This window comes from Phoca vitulina, unplaced genomic scaffold, assembly GCF_004348235.1.
Source record: "Phoca vitulina isolate PV1807 unplaced genomic scaffold, GSC_HSeal_1.0 scaffold28, whole genome shotgun sequence".
Classification (NCBI taxonomy): Eukaryota; Metazoa; Chordata; class Mammalia; order Carnivora; family Phocidae; genus Phoca; species Phoca vitulina.
Window position 1 is genome coordinate 1,904,126 of NW_022589731.1, and position 19,852 is coordinate 1,923,977.

At 43.6% G+C, this 19,852-nt stretch overlaps 1 protein-coding gene across 3 annotated transcripts in view; it reads left to right on the forward strand.

Annotated features, from left to right (window-relative positions):
• CNNM2 (cyclin and CBS domain divalent metal cation transport mediator 2) overlaps positions 1 to 19,852 on the forward strand; it is a 149,676-nt gene that overhangs the window by 98,153 nt on the left and 31,671 nt on the right. For all 3 annotated transcript variants that reach the window (XM_032423213.1, XM_032423215.1, XM_032423214.1), the window contains exon 2: positions 18,968 to 19,111. In XM_032423213.1, the coding sequence (XP_032279104.1) occupies positions 18,968 to 19,111 (144 nt within the window). The remainder of the gene's footprint in view (positions 1 to 18,967; positions 19,112 to 19,852) is intronic.

Sequence of the window (19,852 nt, forward strand, 5' to 3'; positions counted from 1 at the left end):
TTGTTACGCAGAGGTCAGCTTAAGAGAGCGTCTACCATGTTGTAATTTTACTTGCCTTGTCTTCCCTGCTAGACTTCCAGTTCCTTGACAGTAAAGGCTAGTCATCCTTTTTTGTGTTTTTGTTTTAATCCCTGGTGCTCAGTACAGTGCCTAGCCTACAGTGAGTGCTCAGTAAGAATATCTGATGAACAAATCCATGACCAGCACCAGAGGGGACCTCAAGCGACTTCCGATCTTGAACGTAGTGATCTTGGCAGTATCTTTGCAAACGTCAGGGTTGGTGTGGTCATTGCATATAATTTAGTCTTTCCTCGGTTTTTCCTCTTCTCATTCCCTCAGTCTTTGAGTCTTTCTCTGCTCTGTGCCGGCTTCCTTGACTTTATTGTGTATCGCAAGCCACCTGTGTTTGTGATCATTCCAGTTTCCTGACAAAGATGCAAAACATGTATGATGGTTTGGCTGCCATGGTGCTTGCTATGCACAAAGCGAGAGGAGATTCTGAGGAAAATACAAAGTAGTTCCTTAGTTCTCTAGAGCTTAACCAATCCCAGGAACTGAAGTCTTCTGTTTCTTCACAGAGGAAATATGACAAAGGCAGTGGCCGTACAAGCTTCCTTCATGGGCCGCCCTCCCCACTGCCTCATCCAGTAAGCGGGAGCGACTACTTCTAGAGGTGAGAGGGGAGGGAGGACGACCTCCATAACCCATTTGATCCCCCTTAGCTGCAAAATTTTGGTTTTGAGAAACAGAGTGAACAATCTGTAGAGTTGCTACGTTGAAGAACTTTAAGACAAACCTGCAGAGGCTTGAATGCTCAGGTGACAGAAGTTATGCTCTTTGGTAGAAGCCTATAACCTATATTTTAAAAGCTACTGTAGCTGAATAATCCCAATGATCCCGAGAGTCTGTTTCTATAGATATTAAAAGATATTAAACAGCAGGTACATCTGAGATGATTTCTAACTTCCAGAACCAGGAGACAGTTTATCAGTAACACACTCCTTATCATTCATTGATTACTTACTGTATGCCAGGCACTGTGTTAAATTTTACATTTTTATCATTCAATTTTCTAGTGAACTTAGGACTTATCTCTGTCTTACAGATGGTTAGTCACACCAGAACCAAAGGATCCAAACCCAGATCTGTCCAATTTTAGTTTAAGACCCTTAAGCACTAATGGGATTCGCTGGGGTCCCATCATCCATATTTGGACTCTAAAATCTGTGACTTATAGGGAGGATCAGTAACCAAGGATGACCTAGAGATTCTGAATGTTTTGTCAGGAATCATGGTGATTAGGCCGTTGTAGTATCTTCTCCCAGAAAGCTTAAGACATGTTTGTTGTCATTTTTACTGAGGGGCAGATCCCTCAGGATGGTCTATTTTTGAAGATATAAGCAAATGAATGTCAAGTTCTTTTGAACATTCATTCAGTAAATTTAGCATATTTTTTTTTACCATCATATTTGAATATGAGTCTTGGTTTCCAGGCTGAATTCATATTGTATGTTTAAGAAGACCATGAAAATTCTTTGAAGAGATTCTCACTCAATGGGAAGATAGTCTCAAACTCAACAGGGTTTGATTTCTCCTTGTTTTTTAAGCTGGCTTTATCTGGGGACAAATTCTATTGTAACTTTTCTAGAACTTGGTGCCAATAGGAGTTAAAATAATAAAATCAGTCAATTAAATTAAATAGGAAATGAATCTTTTATGTACAAGGCTTAGATCAGTTAACAACAAGTGGTCACTCTTCTGGGAAATGGTTGCTAAAATTATAATCAACCAGCAGTCAATGGCCTCATTTACTCCATTGTGTCCTAGGAAGAAAAATAATCTTATGACAAGAGCTTGCAAAGACAATACCATTTTTCCTAATTCTCTTCATCTTCCCTCCTATTTTCTTATGATTAATTTGAACTTTTTTTTTTTTTTTTTTGCTTTTATTGAAAGTATTGGGGCACCTGGGTGGCTCAGTCCTTAAGTATCTGCCTTTGGCTCAGGTCATGATCCCAGGGTCCTGGGATCGAGCCCCGCATCGGGCTCCCTGCTCAGCGGGAAGCCTGCTTCTCCCTCTCCCACTCCCCCTGCTTGTGTTCCCTCTCTCGCTGTGTCTCTGTCAAATAAATGGACAAAATCTTAAAAGAAAAAAAGTATTATATACCAGACACTGTGCTAGCTAGCTTCTGACGCTTACGATATGGAAGAGAACTCTTGCCTTCAAGAATCTCATGGTAGGGGCACCTGGGTGGCTCAGATGGTTAAGCGTCTGCCTTCAGCTCAGGTCATGATCCCAGGGTCTTCTCCCTCTCCCTCTACTGTTCCCCCTGCTTGTGCTCTCTCGCTCTCTCTCTCAAATAAATGAATAAATAAAATCTTCAAAAAAAAAAATCTCACGGTTAGTAGAGGAGAGAGAATTAGAATACAGCATAATAAATGAGCTGGTGGAGCTAGTGAAGGCTCTGTGGAAACAGGACAACCGAACCCAGCTGGCATAGGCAAGGTTAGGAAGACTTCCAGGATGCGAGGATACTTGAATTGTGTCTTGGAGGAAGAGTAATAGGAAAGGAGCCAAGGGGAGAAGGAGGTGTTCTTGGCAGAGGAGACCGTGAAACCACACATCTGGTTTGGAGAAAGGTAAACACTGTGCTCTGACGTGGAATGAGAAAAGGTGTAGGAGATGAGGCTAGAGAAGGAGCTGGGAGTCCTGTCATCAAGGGCACTGTAAGCCATTCTGAAGCATTTAAACTGTCTACAGTGTAATGGGCAGCCTTTGAAGGTTGTTGCAGTTCCAAAGACCCGTAGTGAGGACCTGTGACTCAGGTGAGCTGGTAATGGGGTTGGAGATTATTGGAGGGATTCAATAGATATTTAGAAACAGTCTTTTTTTTTTTTAAAAAGATTTTATTTATTTATTTGTCAGAAAGAGCACGAGCAGGGGGAACTGCAGGCAGAGAGAGAAGGAGAAGCAGGTTCCCCGCTGAGCAGGGAGCCTGATGCGGAACTCGATCCCAGGACCCTGGGATCATGACCTGAGCCGAAGGCAGACCCTTAACTGAGCCACCCAGCCATCCCTCGAAGCAGTCTTAAATTTAGAAGTCATCACAATGTTTGGCAAGCAATCTATCATGGCAGGGTGGAACTAGAGGAAAAAGAGGAATCTGAGACAACTCCCCCAGTTTTACATTTGATAGAAACGGTGGTGCCATCAGTCAGCGAGAGGAATGGAAGTGGAGGGACAGGTTGGTGAAGAAGGTGATAGATTTTTGGATGTGTTTAACTTGAGATGTCTGGAGGACAAGTGAAGAGTATCAAGTAAGCAATTGGGCAATTTTTATATCTCTATCTGCAGTTGAGGGGAGAAGATTAGACTAGGGGTGGTGGTAGTATATAGATTTGAGAGTTTTCAGTCTGTGGGTTAGGTCTACTTTTGTTATCTTTACCTGATGAAGACATGGTGGAAAGCGGCTTGACCATAAAGCTAATTAAGCTTAGGGTTAAGTGCTTCTTATGTGCATGGGTCCTAGGAAGGGCTCTAGCAAATGTGTATACACAATCATGTGTTTTTGTAAAACTTGCAAAGTCCAGATATGTTAACTACAATTGGTCAGAATTATTCTCTTGCCTCTTTGAGTTACCCTCTCCCACTCTCCCATCTGGTGATGTTGGAGTGGTCCCAGGCATTTTTTTTTTTTTTTTTGGAGTCCACCTGTGGAGAGGTTGAGCTAGGGAGCCATTTAGCTTGGGTTTGCAGTCACTCCAATGTGTAAGTTACTGCTAGCCAGCCCAGCATGGGCATGACATGGAGAAATACTCCTGCCCATTGTGACACACATGTGCGGGACCGGCATTTGTTGTGTCAAGATCCAAATGTGTCCTAACACAGCTGGCACTGGAATCATGGAAATAGAAAAGAGTAAAATGTATGAAGCCAGAGGCTGGTTGGTAGGAAAAACTTCCCACTACATCTGATGATGTCTTAGCCTGAACTCTGGCCCGATACAAAGGCTTGTGTGCAGAGAAGTTTATTTGGCATGGGATCCCAGGGAGCAGGAGTTCAGGATAGAGGAGGTGAAATGGGAAGGAGGGAAAGAAGTGCAAGGACGCGATGGTGCCTTGGCTGTGGCTACAGGCCACAGGGGCTCTCTCCTACCTGAGACATTTTATGAAATGCTCCTAGAACTGTGCTTGAGTGCAGAAGGAGGAAGTATCCTCCCAGGGGCATTGGTTCCTCCCCGTTGTGGATCGCATGCGCACAACTGCAGGTGGGCTGCAGGAGAAGTCCCCCGGCAGAACTGAGCCGCACATTGGGCTGTCCCATGAGTCGGATGACAACATGGTGTCTGAAAGCCGGTCCGGATCTGCGTGGAGCTGGCTGCTCAGGCAGCGGAAGGAGTAAGCTGTGGGGCCCACAGGATTGTGAAGTGATGCTTAAGAGGTATCTAATGTTGACAGAAGATTCTTTTCTCCTTCATTCCTTGTCCAACCTTCTCTCTTATTAGGATCATGTACAGTCATGTACCATATGCGGTTATAAAGTTTTTTCCTTTTTTGATGAGAATTACACAAAATAGAGAATTACTCTACTATACTAATAGAATTACTATTTGTAGGACACAAACTTGTAATGTTACTACGAATTTCAGTCAGTACACTACTGTTACCTATTTCTCACCAGAATTTTTCTATAGACATGCAGTTTATGCAAATGGTATCATACTGTGGCTAATATTCCAGGTTTTTTCCCTTAATGTATTTTTGGATAACTTTTCATAATTACGTAGATCTACTTTGATTTTTTTTAATAGCTGCATAGTAATTTCATTGTGTGGATGGACTAGAATTTATTTAACCAAACTTCTATTAGTGAATATTTAGGTAGTGATTCTTTCCTCATAGAAAAATCTCTTTTATCTCCAACACAATTTCAGAGATCTGGGGGAGAGATAGATAATGGGGATGGTGAAAAGGAGAAATTGTGAAGGAATTTATAATAGAAAATGGTTGGTTGGTTGGTTGGTTTTTTTTAAGATTATTTAGAGAGTGTGTGCTCCTGAGCATGGGGGTGGGGGAAGGGCAGAGGGTGAGAGAATCTTACGCAGACTCCATGCTGAGTGGGGAGCTGGGCACTGAGCTCAATCTCACAACCCTGAGATCACGACCTGAGCTGAAACCAAGAATCAGACGCTTAACCGACTGAGCCACCTAGGCACCCCAGAAAATGTTGGATTTTTAAAGTCATCTGATCACATCTTTTTTTTCTCCTCTATAATAACAATGATGTGCTTGAGGTTTCCAGGGACAGGACACAGAAGAGGAAAATGCTAGGACTTCTTTTATGTCAGGACAATAAGGAAAACTTCACAATATTTTTGCCTGCTTCATTTTTTTTCAAGTTGATTATTTGCACAAAATTTCCATGCAGGATTAATATATTGGATAAGAAATTGAACTACATGATCTAGTTTTCCCTCAACTTGAGGGCTCAGTGACTTTTGATAATCTTGTAGCCTTTTCCCTCCTCCTATCACCTGGTTATTAACTAGATAATATGTAATTATTAACTTATATTAACTGTACGGTGTAATAACAATCCCACCTCCTCATCCCAACTTGAGATCCTCAGGAAGGACTTCATGAAAAGGAGACTTGAGTGAGAAAGGGGATAGGTCTCACTTTAACATAATCAGCCCTTAGTTTCAAAGCCCTTTAAGCAGGTTTAAAAAAAACAGGTGCCTGCTCAGCCCTTTCCTTTAAATGCCTGCTCCTAAAGCAAATGTATGGTGTTGAGATGTCTCTGCAGCGTTTTTTAGCACTCTATCTAGACTTAGATAATTTTTGTTCACTATGAACATCGCAAGAGGATCATGTTTTTATGTACGACTTGGTGTCCTCACCAGTCTTGTCTACTTGTGCTGTAAATCATCCAGGAAATTTAGTTGAGTTGCAGTCAAGAGGGGTGGACTACAAAACAAAGTTCTAAATGACGATTGATCCAAAAAAGTAAGACACAAGGACGGAAGAGAAGAGAAAATCATAAAATTAAAACACTGATATTTGGCCTTAGCTGCAGAAATATATTTCTCTTTTTGCAGTCTCCTGTTGGGTTTGATGGACTGTTAGGAATCTGTTGGACTGTTACCTTACTGGTATAGTCAGTCCTCATCATCCAAAGGCTATGAGTCAGAAATAGACTCATTAGTTCTAGAATAAATACCAGAGTTCTATAGAAGAACTACCTATCTCTTGGGAAAGATGAGAAGGTTCTCATCATCTCCTCCTGAAAGCCATCTTTTGTCTTAGCCATGTTTTCCATTGCTGACCATTTACTAGGAAAACATTCCAGTGAGTGTACAGTGAGTGTTACCACCAAAAAAGATGAAGTGGAGATGCCCGGCATGCCTCACTATTTATAAGAAAAATATTTCCCCAAAAGATGGGAAAATCCCAAGTCTTTAAATACTCTGGGAGAGAGGAATAATGGAAAAAACTCTTCAGTTTCTATTCTGTTGATTCACGAGAGTTTCTCACAAATCATTTGGAAGGGCCATTAAGTAACAGAATGGCTGGAATCTTATATTAATTGCCTTACTTTGGGTTTCTGGCTAAAGCATCTGGCAGCAAAACTGAAGGGCAGCAAAAGAGAACCCAAGTGGGTGGTGGTATGGGAATGAAAGCCCATCTATTGTTTTCAGCCTGGAATCCTAACTTAGGTGGGAGGACCAGATGGCTGTCTTTAATAGGAGGGTCCATTTGGATGGATTGAAAGAAATGATTTGGTTTCTTTTAGATACAACTACAGTTTAGTCTAGGTTAATTTTTGTTGTTGTTGTTCCAAAAGGTTACTTGACTTGCTATTTCTACCGGAAAGTTCATTGAGCATCTCTCTCTCTGGCTCAGCATCCACATTAGTTTGTCTTCATAGACAATCATCCATTGTCTCGGGTTTGAGAAATGAAAACTTGGTCTAATCCTAATTTTGTTTTGGTATCTGCTTTCTAAATCCCTTTGTGTTGTGGCTCTTGAGTCTATCCAACAAGCAGAACCAGTAGAAGACAGACAGACACACACTCATAATATTCATTAAGGGACTTGTTACAAGAAACAGGCATAGGTCATTGTGGAGGCTAAGACAGTCCAGAGTCCGTAGGGAAGATCCCACCCCGGCATGGTTTACAGCTGTTTCTGACAGGTGGAACTTCCTCTAGCCTTCAGGAAGTCTTCACCCTGCTTTTAAGGCCTTCCAGTGAATCAAGTCAGGCCCACCCAGGGTAATCACCCTCAGAGTTGACCTATTAGGGACTTAATTGTGTCTGTGAAATCCCTTCACAGCAGCACCTAGGTTTTTAGTGTTGAATTGAATTACTGGGGACTGTTACCTATCCAAGTTGACACATCAAGATTCCATCCCATCGAGAGAAACCGAAGAGGAGCTACATGGAAAATGATACTGCGTCGAGATGCCTCTGCAGACATTCATGAAATCCGGGCTTATTTCTCTACTGATCTTGAAAAACAGTCCTATCTGAGCACTCAGTTCCATAACCGCCTACTGTGTGCCTCAGCCAGGGAAGCCTTGCGAGCTAATCTTGTCAGGATTAGACCCTCCCCACCCCAGCTTTTAAGTTTTCAAAAGTTGCACGTAAAACAAGTTTTTGTTGACTGAAAAATGTTTTCCTATTGATGACCATTTTGTGAGTTTTTTTTTTTTTTTTGAGAGAGAGAGAGAGCGAGAGCACAAGAGTGGGGAGGGTCAGAGGGAGACGCAGACTCCCCATTGAGAGCCCGATGCAGGACTCGGTCCCAGGACCTCCAGGATTGAAGGCAGTCGCCTAACCAACTGAGCCACCCAGGTGCCCCATTTTGTGAGGTTTTTAACATTTGCTTAAACTTAAAAGCTAAAGCTTAAGTGTCACTGCCAGTAGGAAACTAAGTACTTATTTCACCAGAGAAACTGTTAAAATGATCTCTTTGGGGGAGGGGGAAGAGAAGTCTGCAAGGCTGTGAAAGGGCAACATGAGAGATCCTTGTGGGGCGGGACATGTTCTGTGTCGTGACTGAGGCAGCGTCTATATCCTGGTGGTGATCCTGTGCTATATAGTTTTGCAAGATGTTACCATTGAGGAAACGGGGTAAAAATACATGGGATCTTGCTGTTCTTTCTTACAACTGCATATGAATATACAGTTATCTCAAAATGAAATCCTAACATAACAGTGATCCGTTTTATAAAGCAAATAATCATTTTATAATAATCACTTTCTATTCGTTAAAAAAAATAGTCTCCTTAAGGAGGTAGACACCTAAATTCTCTGCCAGGAATAAAGCCTACTCCAACAAAGATTTGATGAGTGGAAGAGTGTATGCCTGATAGGAAAATTGGAGGTGACAGTTGAATGTGTAGTGTTAAATATAAAAAAAGTTTTGTCAAGAATCAAGATTAAGGGGCGCCTGGGTGGCTCGGTCGTTAAGCGTCTGCCTTTGGCTCAGGTCATGGTCCCAGGGTCCTGGGATCGAGCCCCACATCGGGCTCCCTGCTCCGCGGGAAGCCTGCTTCTCCCTCTCCCACTCCCCCTGCTTGTGTTCCCTCTCTCGCTGTGTCTCTCTTTGTCAAATAAATAAAATCTTAAAAAAAAAAAATCAAGATTAAATTCTCAGATGAAATATTAACGGGCATATCATAAACAGATGGCGTCTCTACAATGACAATAACTAAGAGAAGAGGTGGTTATAACTTAAAAACTAATGCCAGACAAAATCTGAGTCCAGAAGATACCTCTAAAAATGCAAGTGGTAGTTTCAGGATAGGTGAAATACCATATATACATATAATATATATATATTTTAGCCCAGAGAATTGTATAGATGGAAAATAAAAAATATGTTCAAAGGATTTAGATAAACTTGTGGATTTACTCCATAAATATTTGTGTGCCTATAATTGGCCAGGCAGGTATCTGTGGCTTTAGTATATTTCAGGGATTTTCCTAACATGTAAATGTGGTTGTCCTTCGAGGCAACCATACCTTTCCCAAATCTCCATTGATACATTGGTCAAGATCTGAGAACCACATGGATTGGATTTTCTCAGCCTATGCTATTTCTGATCTTACTGCATGAGAGATTGGTATGGAGAAGGGAAATCCAACCTGAGTCAGTAATAATACTGCAGGGATATCTTACAGACACAATTCCTTTAAAAATGTCTTAAAAGATATTTTCAACCTGATTTTTTTCTCTTTTTCAGGTATTGGTATTTTAGGGATATAGAATAAGAAACTACAGGTATGAATGGGGAGGTGGAACCAAGCTCTGTTTAGATGTTAAGCAGATACGGAAAGCACACAGGGAGGTCAACTGGAGGTCCATCATCGGAGCTGGGCCTTGGTAAATCTGGCCTGTGTGTTCTGACTACTGGGGGCTCTCTGCACAGTGCCCAGGACCCCATAGTCAGCTTCTGGAAAGGCATTTGCTTTGCTTCTGCCAAAAAAAAAAAAAAAGTCCTTTTGGGCCTGAGGACCTCAGTGAGTGGCAGCCTCCTCACTCTGAGTTTGGCCAATGAATAGTAGGCCCGTTCCCGGAAAGCTCTATCATCTGAGATAGTAGATAACTTCAGAGTTCTATCCGGGAAGTAGTCCTATTAGGAAATGTTATCATGTGTCAAATAAAACCCTACCCTCAGCCCCCCCAACTCAGATATTTTAGGGAACCATGATTCCATGTTCGACCCCAGTAAACCACCCCAACCCCCCCAGCAGACATGACCTAACTGGGAGTGAGGTTGTTGGTGACTGAGATGACCCCACATGTCTGGAGTGGAGGAACTGTCCCGCCAGAGAGATTTCGGGCAGCCACTTACTGGTCGGCCACAGGAATTTTTGGAAGTAGTAAAACTTTTGGTAAAAGGGGGCTTTTGTCTCCCAGAATAGCAACAGTTATCATCACTTAAAACCAGTGATTTCTATATACAGCAAGTGCTTCTATATATATACTCATGTATTGTTTATATAGGACTATTTTAAGATCTGTGTCACATTTTTCTCGTGTATTTTATGGTGGGAAAATTCAACTGGAAAAAATGCATTTCACTCTGGTGGGGATGGTAAGGTAAAATAAGTACTTACACACACACACACACACACACACACACGAATTTCTTGTTTTCAGTTTAGCTTTAAATGGTACAGAAATAGCTGGTAATAAAGCTCCTTAAATGAAATTATGTTTCTTCTCCTTAAGTTTAACCACTGTTCTCATGTTACATGGTATCTGTTAAGCACATTAGTCAGTAGAAGACCTACAAGGCGTGTGTAAGAATTCACCTGTTTTACTTGTAAAAATTATGAGAAAATGGCTTTATGTTTGTGTAATGTGGCTTATAATTCAGGGTACTTTTTTGTGTAGCTGTTGAATTGAGAGGGAAATGGATAGGGGAAAGGACCTATCTATGGTTAAAAGTAATGTGGGTGCAGAGCCTGGAGGGGGGGGGGCTGTGATGGGGCAGCCCCAGAGGGGCGTGTTGTGGCAGTGAGTGCAGGGGTTGGGGTACTGTGATGGCCAAGCCCTTCTGAGAGGTGTTCCTTCCTACCTGTTGGGTGAGGTGGGGTGGGCATCAGCCAGGTGCCGTGGGAGAGGGGTGTGAAGCGAGGAGCTCAGTCTAGCAAAGAAGATGACACCCCTTACTACGGGGCAGCAAGTGATCATGCCTGAGGAGAAATGCAGAGGACGCTGCAGGAGTTGAGAAATGGAAAAGACCGTTTCTACCGTTGGGGACCAGGAAGGGCTTCCTGGGAAAGGTGCCATTTGGAGAGGAGTTCCAAGCAGGGGCAGCGATGACAAGGACTGCCAGGATCGGGATTGCGAGGAGAGCTGGAGTAAAGCCATCATGGTAACAACCGGAGGAAATCGGGTCAGCTGCTGGCTGGTGAGTGCGTAGGAGGAGTATGGAGATAGAGGTGGAAGGAGGGGGCTGTGGGCCAGGTTCTGATGGCCTCTGAGCCCTACTATTCCAGGTTTTCTCCTTCGCTCAGCAGGTGATGGGAAATGAACACCGCGGAACCGGTGTTGGGACTCAGTGAGTCTTAGGTTTGCAGGAGCAGGGAAGAGGCAGGTGTTAGGGGATGTGCTAGACTTGGCAGGGGCTGGGAGGAGGGAAATACAAAGATGCATAAAGCCTAGGCCCCTGTCTTCAAGAAGGTGAAGGTCTCATCAGGGGACAGTTAACCTCGGGGAAGATGGAGGAACGAGTACAGGTAACAAGCTGTTGGGTGAGGGGCGCAGGCACCAATGATGGCTTTCCATTTCTGGGACTTGTAGGCTTTTGTCGAGTCCCATCCCCACCCAGGTGTCTCTTCTAGCTAAATGTCTCTGTTCTCTCCATTTGTGCCTCACGTGGCATGGTTTATACATCTTCCAGGACCTTGGTAGTTCTGTCCTCAGTTTGCCTCTGGTAAAATACAAAACCGAGACCCGAACACAATAATGCAGATGTGGCTGAAGACAGGACGAGCATCACTTCCCTTGTTCTGAGGTTATATTCCCACTTAATCATCGTGAGCTCGCATGTTGCTGGATCACTGGGATCTCTATTCTGGGGGGATCCGCTGTCAACAAAGAGAAGGGGTTGGGGAATGGAGGCCTTCCCAGGGAGGCCACAGGCGGGCCTGTATCTGCCTTGGAACCGGAAGTGTGTTTATCCTACTTAGGCACTTCTCTCCACCTCGGTTCCCTATTCCCTGCTCTGGGCTCCGCTCCAGCCTCCTGCCTCATTCACCCCCTTTGGTCCCTTGTTCTGCCGTGACCCGCTGGTCCTCCTGGGCGGTGGCTCTGCAGGTCTGTATATCTGTGAAGATGTACTGATCTGTGCATCTTAGGTACTCTGTGTATTCATGCTTCATGAAAAAGGAAGAGGAAAAAGGTGAGAGAAAGGGAGAGAAGAGGCAAAGGCAGTTTCCGAGTTTTAAGCCTGGGTGACTGGAAATCGAATGGTATCGTTTCTAGAAGTGGGTACTTGGAGAGGGAGGCGTTACTTTGGAGAGGAAAGCCCAGTTCTGTCCTAGCGGCCCAGGCCTTTCTGGTTAAGGCCCCTTGGCAGAAGCAATTCGTGTCTCCCCGTTAGCAAGAAGAGTCGGAGCGGAACTCACGCTGGACATTGGGCATGGGCGGCAATCCTTAGGTGCTGCTTTCTTGAGCATCTTTTGTCACTGTAATCGGCTTTCATGACCTTTTTGGCTGCATTTGGTGCTTTTGAGTCCTCTCTGCTGCTTGAAATTGTTTTCTTAAATTTGGCTTCCAAAACCCCGTTCTCCTCCTCTGCGTACCCGCTGACATCTCTCATCTAGCCTGTCTACAATGGGATTGACTTCACCCTTTCCAGACATGGGCCTGCTGCAGCCCTCTTCACTAATGGCGACTCTCTCCTTCCCATGGCTCGGGCTGGAAAACCGTAGAGCTGGCCTTGACTCTTCTCTCCTCTGCCCTGCATTCAGTCCATCAGCCAAACCTGCCGGCTCTATCTGACATACTTAGAATTTAAGTACTTGTCACCTCCACTGTTAGCACCTGCTCCAAGCCACCCTCCCCTCTCACTTAGATTCCTGAAATAACTTCTCTGGCTCTCCCTTCTCCCAGCCTCAGCCCTTCCCCACTGCCATCCTTCTCCTACCAGCTGCCAAGCCTCTTCTCACCTCGGCAGCCAGGAAGATCCTTCTAAAACAGTCCAGGTCATGTCACTCTTCGGCTCAGAACCTTCCAGTGACCTCCTGTCTCCGAGCAAAAGCTACCGCCTTTTTAATGGTTATAGGACCTGCACCTCTTTGCCTGCTTCCCTCTTGCTCGCTCTGTTCCAGCCACACTGGCCTTCCTGCCTTCTCCGACCTCTCCCTCTTCAGGGCCTCTGTTATTCCTCCCGCCTGTCACACCCGGCCTGGCCCCTGTCTGCTTCATCTGGCTCCTCAACGCCCTTCAGCTTTGCTCAGATGTCCCCTTATTAGTGAGGCCCTTCCCTGCCCATCCTGTACTAAATCATTCTGCCCCTCTTTGTTCTCCACGGTTCATTGTACCCAATCGGACATGCTTTTTTGTTGTCTCTTCCTCTTAGTGTCTCTCTCCCCCACTAGACACTTACACAGCACTGTGTTTTATGGATTACAGATTATGGTCATAGACTTATCTCACTTGATCCGTTTGTTCATTTTTCGTAAAACAGGGCTCATTCTGGTTATACTTAAAGTGTATGGATTGACTTCTTGGCCACTAATCCAAAAACTGATGTCCTTGGGGAGAACTTCAGTATGGCCATTCAAACCTCCTCCATCCCATTTTGTGCTAGTTGCAGAGAACTCACTCTTAGGAACTTTATTGATTCCTGCTGAATGACTTGTTACAACTGTTCTGTTTGCTACACTGAGAATCCTTTAAAAATGAAGGCCTATCCCATGCTTGCTGGGCCCCACCTTTGGTTAGCGAGGGGCTACAGCATCGCTTCGCTTCAGGGGAACAATAGGCCACATGCTGTCTGCTAGCCGTGCCCCTGGAGTTGAGCAACGTAGCAGTAACGATGATTGTACAGTGTTTGGCCTGACTTTCTCCTCATTGAATCTTCCTGTTTGTGTTCTTCCTGCTGTTTAAGTGGCCTTTTCGGGCCCCACGGACTCTGTTTGCCTCGTGCTTACTTTAATGGGTCTGTTGGATGATTCGCTTTCACTGTCTATTAGCACAGCGGTGTCAGGTTGTTCCTGATTCCAGTCTACTTCATCGACTCTCTTGGCTTTCTTCTTTCGCTACATCTAGACAGCTAGTCTGTCTGCTGCTGCATTTCCTCTTGCTGACATCCAACTTGCAGGAGAGCAGACGAGTTCCTATTTTCATCAGGAGCCCTTGGTCAGCCTCATCACTGTCCTGCCCGATTATTTCCAACAACATACAATTGGTACCTGTCTTTTAAAATTTGAGCCCAGGATTGTGGCAAGGTTAAAAGATGCGGGGGTGCCAACCTGCCACCATGCTGGGCTGGATTAGCAATCCAGAGGGAATATGCAAATAATCAGCTGGGAGGTGGGAGAAACAGGAGGAGGCAGAAATGTGAGGCTCGTTTTACTGTGTACAGATGGTTATTTAGCCCATCTCATCATGGAGACAGGTGCTTCCAAAGTCATCTGTGCAAGTGCCCTGCCTTGAACACACAGCAGTTAAAGAAAGATGAACAATCTAGGTTACTACCTCCTAATAACTTGCTCGCGATTCTGGATTTGAGTTGGGATGTCTCCTAGAACCCTATAGTCAGAATACAGTCCTGCTTAGGTTCTCTTAAGCCTGACTTAGTGACCTGTTTTTCCTCCATTTCTAGAACCAGATCAGGAGGAAGAGAGGCTAGGGGTTTAAATTTCACGACAGTTTGAAGTGCCTGGAATACCACAAAACCTCTTCCAGCTCGCCAGAAAGGGTTCTCTCCAAGTCCTAATCGTGACACCATGTATGCTTTGTTCCATACACAGTTTATCAAGTTTGTTTAATCATCTATTGATAATAAAAAGTTCTAGTGTTATTTAATGCCTGTAATTACATATTTTGCTGATTGCTATATTTTCATCTCTTTGGAAGCTAAGTATCCACTAGTTCATAATGTTTTCTAGTTTTTTACTTAGCCTCTCATTAGTTTCCCCAAAGTTGCTTTTCTGCTTTTAATCCTGACTTAATTCTTCCCACACTCAGGTTAAAAAGGATGTTATTTGAACTCCATTTTTAGAATTTCTCTATTGACAAGTTTACCTTTTCCTTTGGATCGCTCCATGGCTGAGCCTGAAGACCATACTCGCTGCGGCAAATGGTTAAAGTGGGGGATACAGGCACCGGCCTGCTCTCCCCTCGAAGGGTGATCCGACAGGAGGGCTGTCTTTTTTTTATTTTTTCTCTTTTGTACTGCTTACCTGGAAGAAGGTTCAGAAAACAGGACTTGTCACTAGGAATTGCAAAGCTAAAAGAATGTGGCTCTGGGGCAGATGCAGAAGTTTCAACACTGGAAGTGGGGGGGCTGAAAGCCTACAAGTGAGCTTGGAAGAAAACTTAGTAATTTTCAGTCTAAGAAACCTAACTCACATGAATAGTTTCTCCTCGAGTATGGCCCTTTCCAGTCAGATCTGCTGGTGCTATCGAGCTGGTATTTCAAGTATGTCCATCTGCATTTAAACGAATTGCTCCAAGACAATCTGATTATGCGGTAGTTACTTTGGTGAGAATAGCGCCTCAGTGGAATGGAAACTTCATTTTGAGTCTAATATTAGACCTTGCTTTGGAAAATTCCTTTTAAATGATCACAAGCTGGGAATAGCAAAAGAATTTAACTTTCGACAGACAGCATTCACCAAGAATTTTTAACTGCTTATGTTTGGGTCCTTGGGAAAGCAGATGTGAGAAAGTGACCGGCCTGAATGGACCAGGGTAGCAGTGACGTGACCTGATGAGTGTTTATATCTATTGCTGATAAGTTTCCCTCCTCGTCTCATTTGCTCAAAATATTTTCATTCTTTGAGCATGAGCACGCTAAGGATGAAAATTGTTAGGATGCCTAATTGTCTAACAATCTAAGCTTCTAGGCTTCCTTGATGCCTGTAAAGGGGTCTGAGGCAGAGCAGAAAAGGGCCAACAAACCTACAAAACCAAAGCCAGTTTCTGAGTAAGTGCTGGGAACTTGATCAGACCTGGCCCCCAGAGAATATTTTTAGTTTGTCTAGCTGGTTGTGTCTGGGTGAACTCACCCAATTTGAAGATTTAAGTAAACTTTATTTAAAGGACTCCCCCCGCCCCCCCGCCCCAAAGAATCCCCACCCTGTCATTAAAAAAAGTAATACACATGTTAATGGAGCATGAAATTTTCAGATCATGTCGTCTTGGCTTAACTCAAGGACCTGTTTCAGATGCCTCACATGCCTTGGATTAGGAAAACCAATATTGGTATTTGAGAGATGCATTATTATCTTAAAAGATTTTTCTGAAAGGGAAATGCATCTTTTAATCATGGTGTGCTTTTAATATAGTGGGTTTTCTTGTCTCCAAATAAGCTGGTAGTAAGTTGATGGTGTCTTAGAACTGAGGAAGAATGTTAAAAAGAGAGGAAGAGTTAACCATTTATTGATTGCTCAGGGGCTCCCAGCCACTGTCCTTGCTGGATGCCTGACACTGTCTCTGATATTCACAGCAATTGTATGTGGCAGCAGTTATCATTAGCCTGGTTTTAAGAGACCGGGGCTCAGGAAAGTTCTGTCATTTGCTCGTGATCACACAGCTAGTAATTGTGAGGAAGCGGCCGTGCTGGGGTTCCAATCCAGGACTGTTCAGCTTCGGGGCACCTGCTCTTCCCTTGCCCTTCTGGCTGTCTTCTGTAGCCGCTGTTCTTAAACTTTCTTGTCTTTGGATCTCTTTAAGCTCTTAAAAATTGCTGAGGACCCTTGAACTTCTGTTTATGTGGGTTCTATCTCTTGATATTTACTGTATTTGAAATTAAAATGGAGTAATATAAAACACCTGGGCCTCTTAATTCATTTTTGAAGGATAATAATAGGTCCACTACATTAACGTTAAATATTTTTATTAAAAACCACTTTTCCAAAACAAAAATAAGTCAATTGTGTTACTTTTTTGCATCTTTATTACCTAGTTGGATTCTCCTATCATCTTCTGCATTCGGTCTGTGCAGTATATGTTTTAGTTGAGATAGATGCAGAAAATCTGGGTTCCCATAGGTACGTATTTGGAAAGGGGAGGGATATTTTAACAGCCTTCTTGGGCAATTGGGAATATCCTCCTTTGATACTATACCAAAACTCCACAAGTGGTAGTTTTTTAAAGGTTAGTTGCTGTGTAGAATCTGAAACTACCAGTGGACTTTGGGTGCACTGTTAAATTGAAATCCTTTGGTCTGCAATCTTCCTTACAGGAAAATTCTGCATAATATATGTAGGTACTCCCCTAGTCCGGGAAGAAGAGCTTCATTTTTACCCTTCACCCCTCCCTGAGGGTGGACTGGTCTTCATGACCTGCTTCCAAAGGATAGAATGAGGGAAAGAAGAAAAATGAGTAACTTGACAGTGGAGAAACTCGAGAATGTCACGTGGCTGTCGTGTAAGCCCTGATATGATGTAACTAGAAAACCCAGAACCCCAGTCTAATCACGAGAAAACATCAGACAAACCCAAATCAAAGGACATTCTACAGGATTCCTGACCAGTACTCCTTGATTGTCAAGGTCATAAAAAAACAAGCAAAGACTAAGAGACTGTCAGAACCCAGAGGAGACATGACACCTCAATGCAGTGTGGTACTCTGGATCGGATACTGGAACAGAAAGAGGGCATTAATAGAAAAAACTGGTGAAATCCCAAATAAGTCTGGAATTTACTGTATCAATTGTCAGTTTCTTAGTTTTACAAATATGGTGTGGTAATGCATGATGTCAACAATGGGGGCAACCGAGGAAAGGCTCCACAGGAATTCTGTACTGTCTTTACAGCTTTTTTGTAAATCTAAAATTATTCCAAAATAAAAAGTTCAAGAAATCCATCATTATAACCAAGCAACAGACTCTTAACTATAGAGAACAAACTGATGGTGACCAGAGGGGAGGTGGGCAGGAAGATGGGGGAAATAGGTGACGGGGATTAAGGAGAGCACTTGTGGTGATGCGCACTGGGTGTTGTATGGAGTTGTTGAATCACTAAATTGTACACCTGACACTAATATTACACGGTATGTTAACTAACTGGAATTTAAATAAAAACTTCTTTTAAAAAATATAAAAAGAGTATGAGAGGAAAAAAGAATCTGTTATGTCTTGTACTCTGAATAGATTGTTTACCTGTGCATGATTTGGTAACCTCATCATTACCATGGTCATTTGGAAAATACTGGTTCACTGAGTTACGTAGATCGTTGAAATGTTGACCCATTTCATTATTCAGTATAAAATTCACACTTGTTCTCTCATCAGAAAACTCTTTGTCAAGAAGTTCTCAGGCCTGTGGTGGATACAAGTTTCCCCAAATTCCGATTTTCCCGTGAAAGCTTAAATTTTATCATTAGCAAATACTGCTGTTGTTTTCCTTAAGGTTGCAGGCTCATTTTGTCCATTTTCAAAGAAATATTTGCCAGATATCCAAGTCTAAATACCATCAGTTTGGTACCTATCCTTCAGGTAAAAATGACATCCAGTGAGAAACGTGGCTAGCGCAACCTGCAGTTCAAACAGTTGTGCAAGTGCATTTCCTCAAGACAACTATTGTACCTCGGGATGCGACAGAAGTGTTTTAGGGTGGGTCTCCTTTTGCCACGTAGAGTATTAAAGGCCAAGTACTCAAGGTCAAGATTTAATGAAATTAATTTTTACATCTTCACGAGGGACATTCTGAAGAGAAATGGACTTCCCCCCCCCCCTTTCCTGTGCACGTGTGGTGGCGGAGAATACGTCTGCTCCCACTGCCTCGCTTTGTGCTCGGGCGCCTTTGGCTGATCGGCTCAAATACCAGCACCGTGCAAGAGGCTGGGAACATTTTAGTGTTCCACTGGAAATAGTCTGACCTCGCTGCCCTCCTGAGAGGGTCTTGGGCATCCCTAAGGGTCCACGGGCCACACTTGGAGAACTGTTCTCCTGAAGTAAAGTAGCAGTTGCTATAAGGTCACAAAGGAAGGGCTGACATGATTGAAGACCAAGCCCATGAGGAAGCAAATGGTCATGTGTGCAGCCAACGTGTGTAGAAGCCGAGGCTCTTCTGGCTCAATCATCTTGCTTTCGATGGCTCGGGAAACTTTTCCATTTGCTCGTGGTTATTTCGCACCATGTTTAAACGCCGAAATGCAGACTTGGATCATCTGGTATCTGTGTTTGCCGCTATTTTTAACGTAATCCTGTACAAAACTTCCTTCAGGAAATTCAGAAAATTCCTTCCTAAACTTTGATTTCTTTTCTTTAAAGGTAAATCTCACCTGGCTATCGTGCAGCGAGTGAACAATGAGGGAGAAGGGGACCCATTTTATGAAGTTCTGGGAATCGTCACATTAGAAGACGTGATTGAGGAAATCATCAAATCCGAGATTCTAGATGAAACAGATTTATACAGTGAGTATTCTGAGTGTGATTTTTCAGAACCTTGGCTGTTTTCTGTCATCTCGTTCGTGAGTCCTCTCACGTCTCCAGGGCTTACTTGCCTCTGTCTCTAATTACCTGCTGTGTGTGTGGGCTCTGGACCACTTAGCCGTGTGTTCCAGACCCTTCATCAGAGGGGGGAAGAAGAGGCAGGTCCTGTGATGTCGAGTGGCAGTGTTCTGTTTTTGTTTTTGCTTTTTTAAAAGCCAGCTTCTTCTAACCATGGATCAGGGCGTTACTTGCCCTGAACAGAAAACTCCCTTCGTGGTTTTTACGTTAATTCTACGTGTGGAAAAAGAATCGTTCTTTACTACATTTTTATTTTCCACAACTAAGGCAATCGTATTCAGATAAACTTCTTTTTCTGCATAAGGCCCCAATTCAAGTACTTGTGAGGAGGATTTGTTAGATTGATGGATTGCAGCTGTTTAAATGTCCTTGTTCCAGAACCCACGGGCCAGGGTGGGGGTGAGGTTTGTGAGTGTAGGTTTGCTGTGGGGCAGTGGCGGGGAGGGGGAGGGATAGGAAGCAGGACAGGGTAGGGTACACAATAAGAATGTGTTTTACCCTTTCTCTGCTATTCTTTTTTCTTTTGGGGGCAGGGGAAAGGGGTGAAGCGGGTAGGAGTCACTTGGCTTGGAGCGGAGGGAGGGGAGGCTTCACTGGTGTTTGCGTGCGGGGTAAACTTGATCCTGGGCTGAGTATTGAACCTGA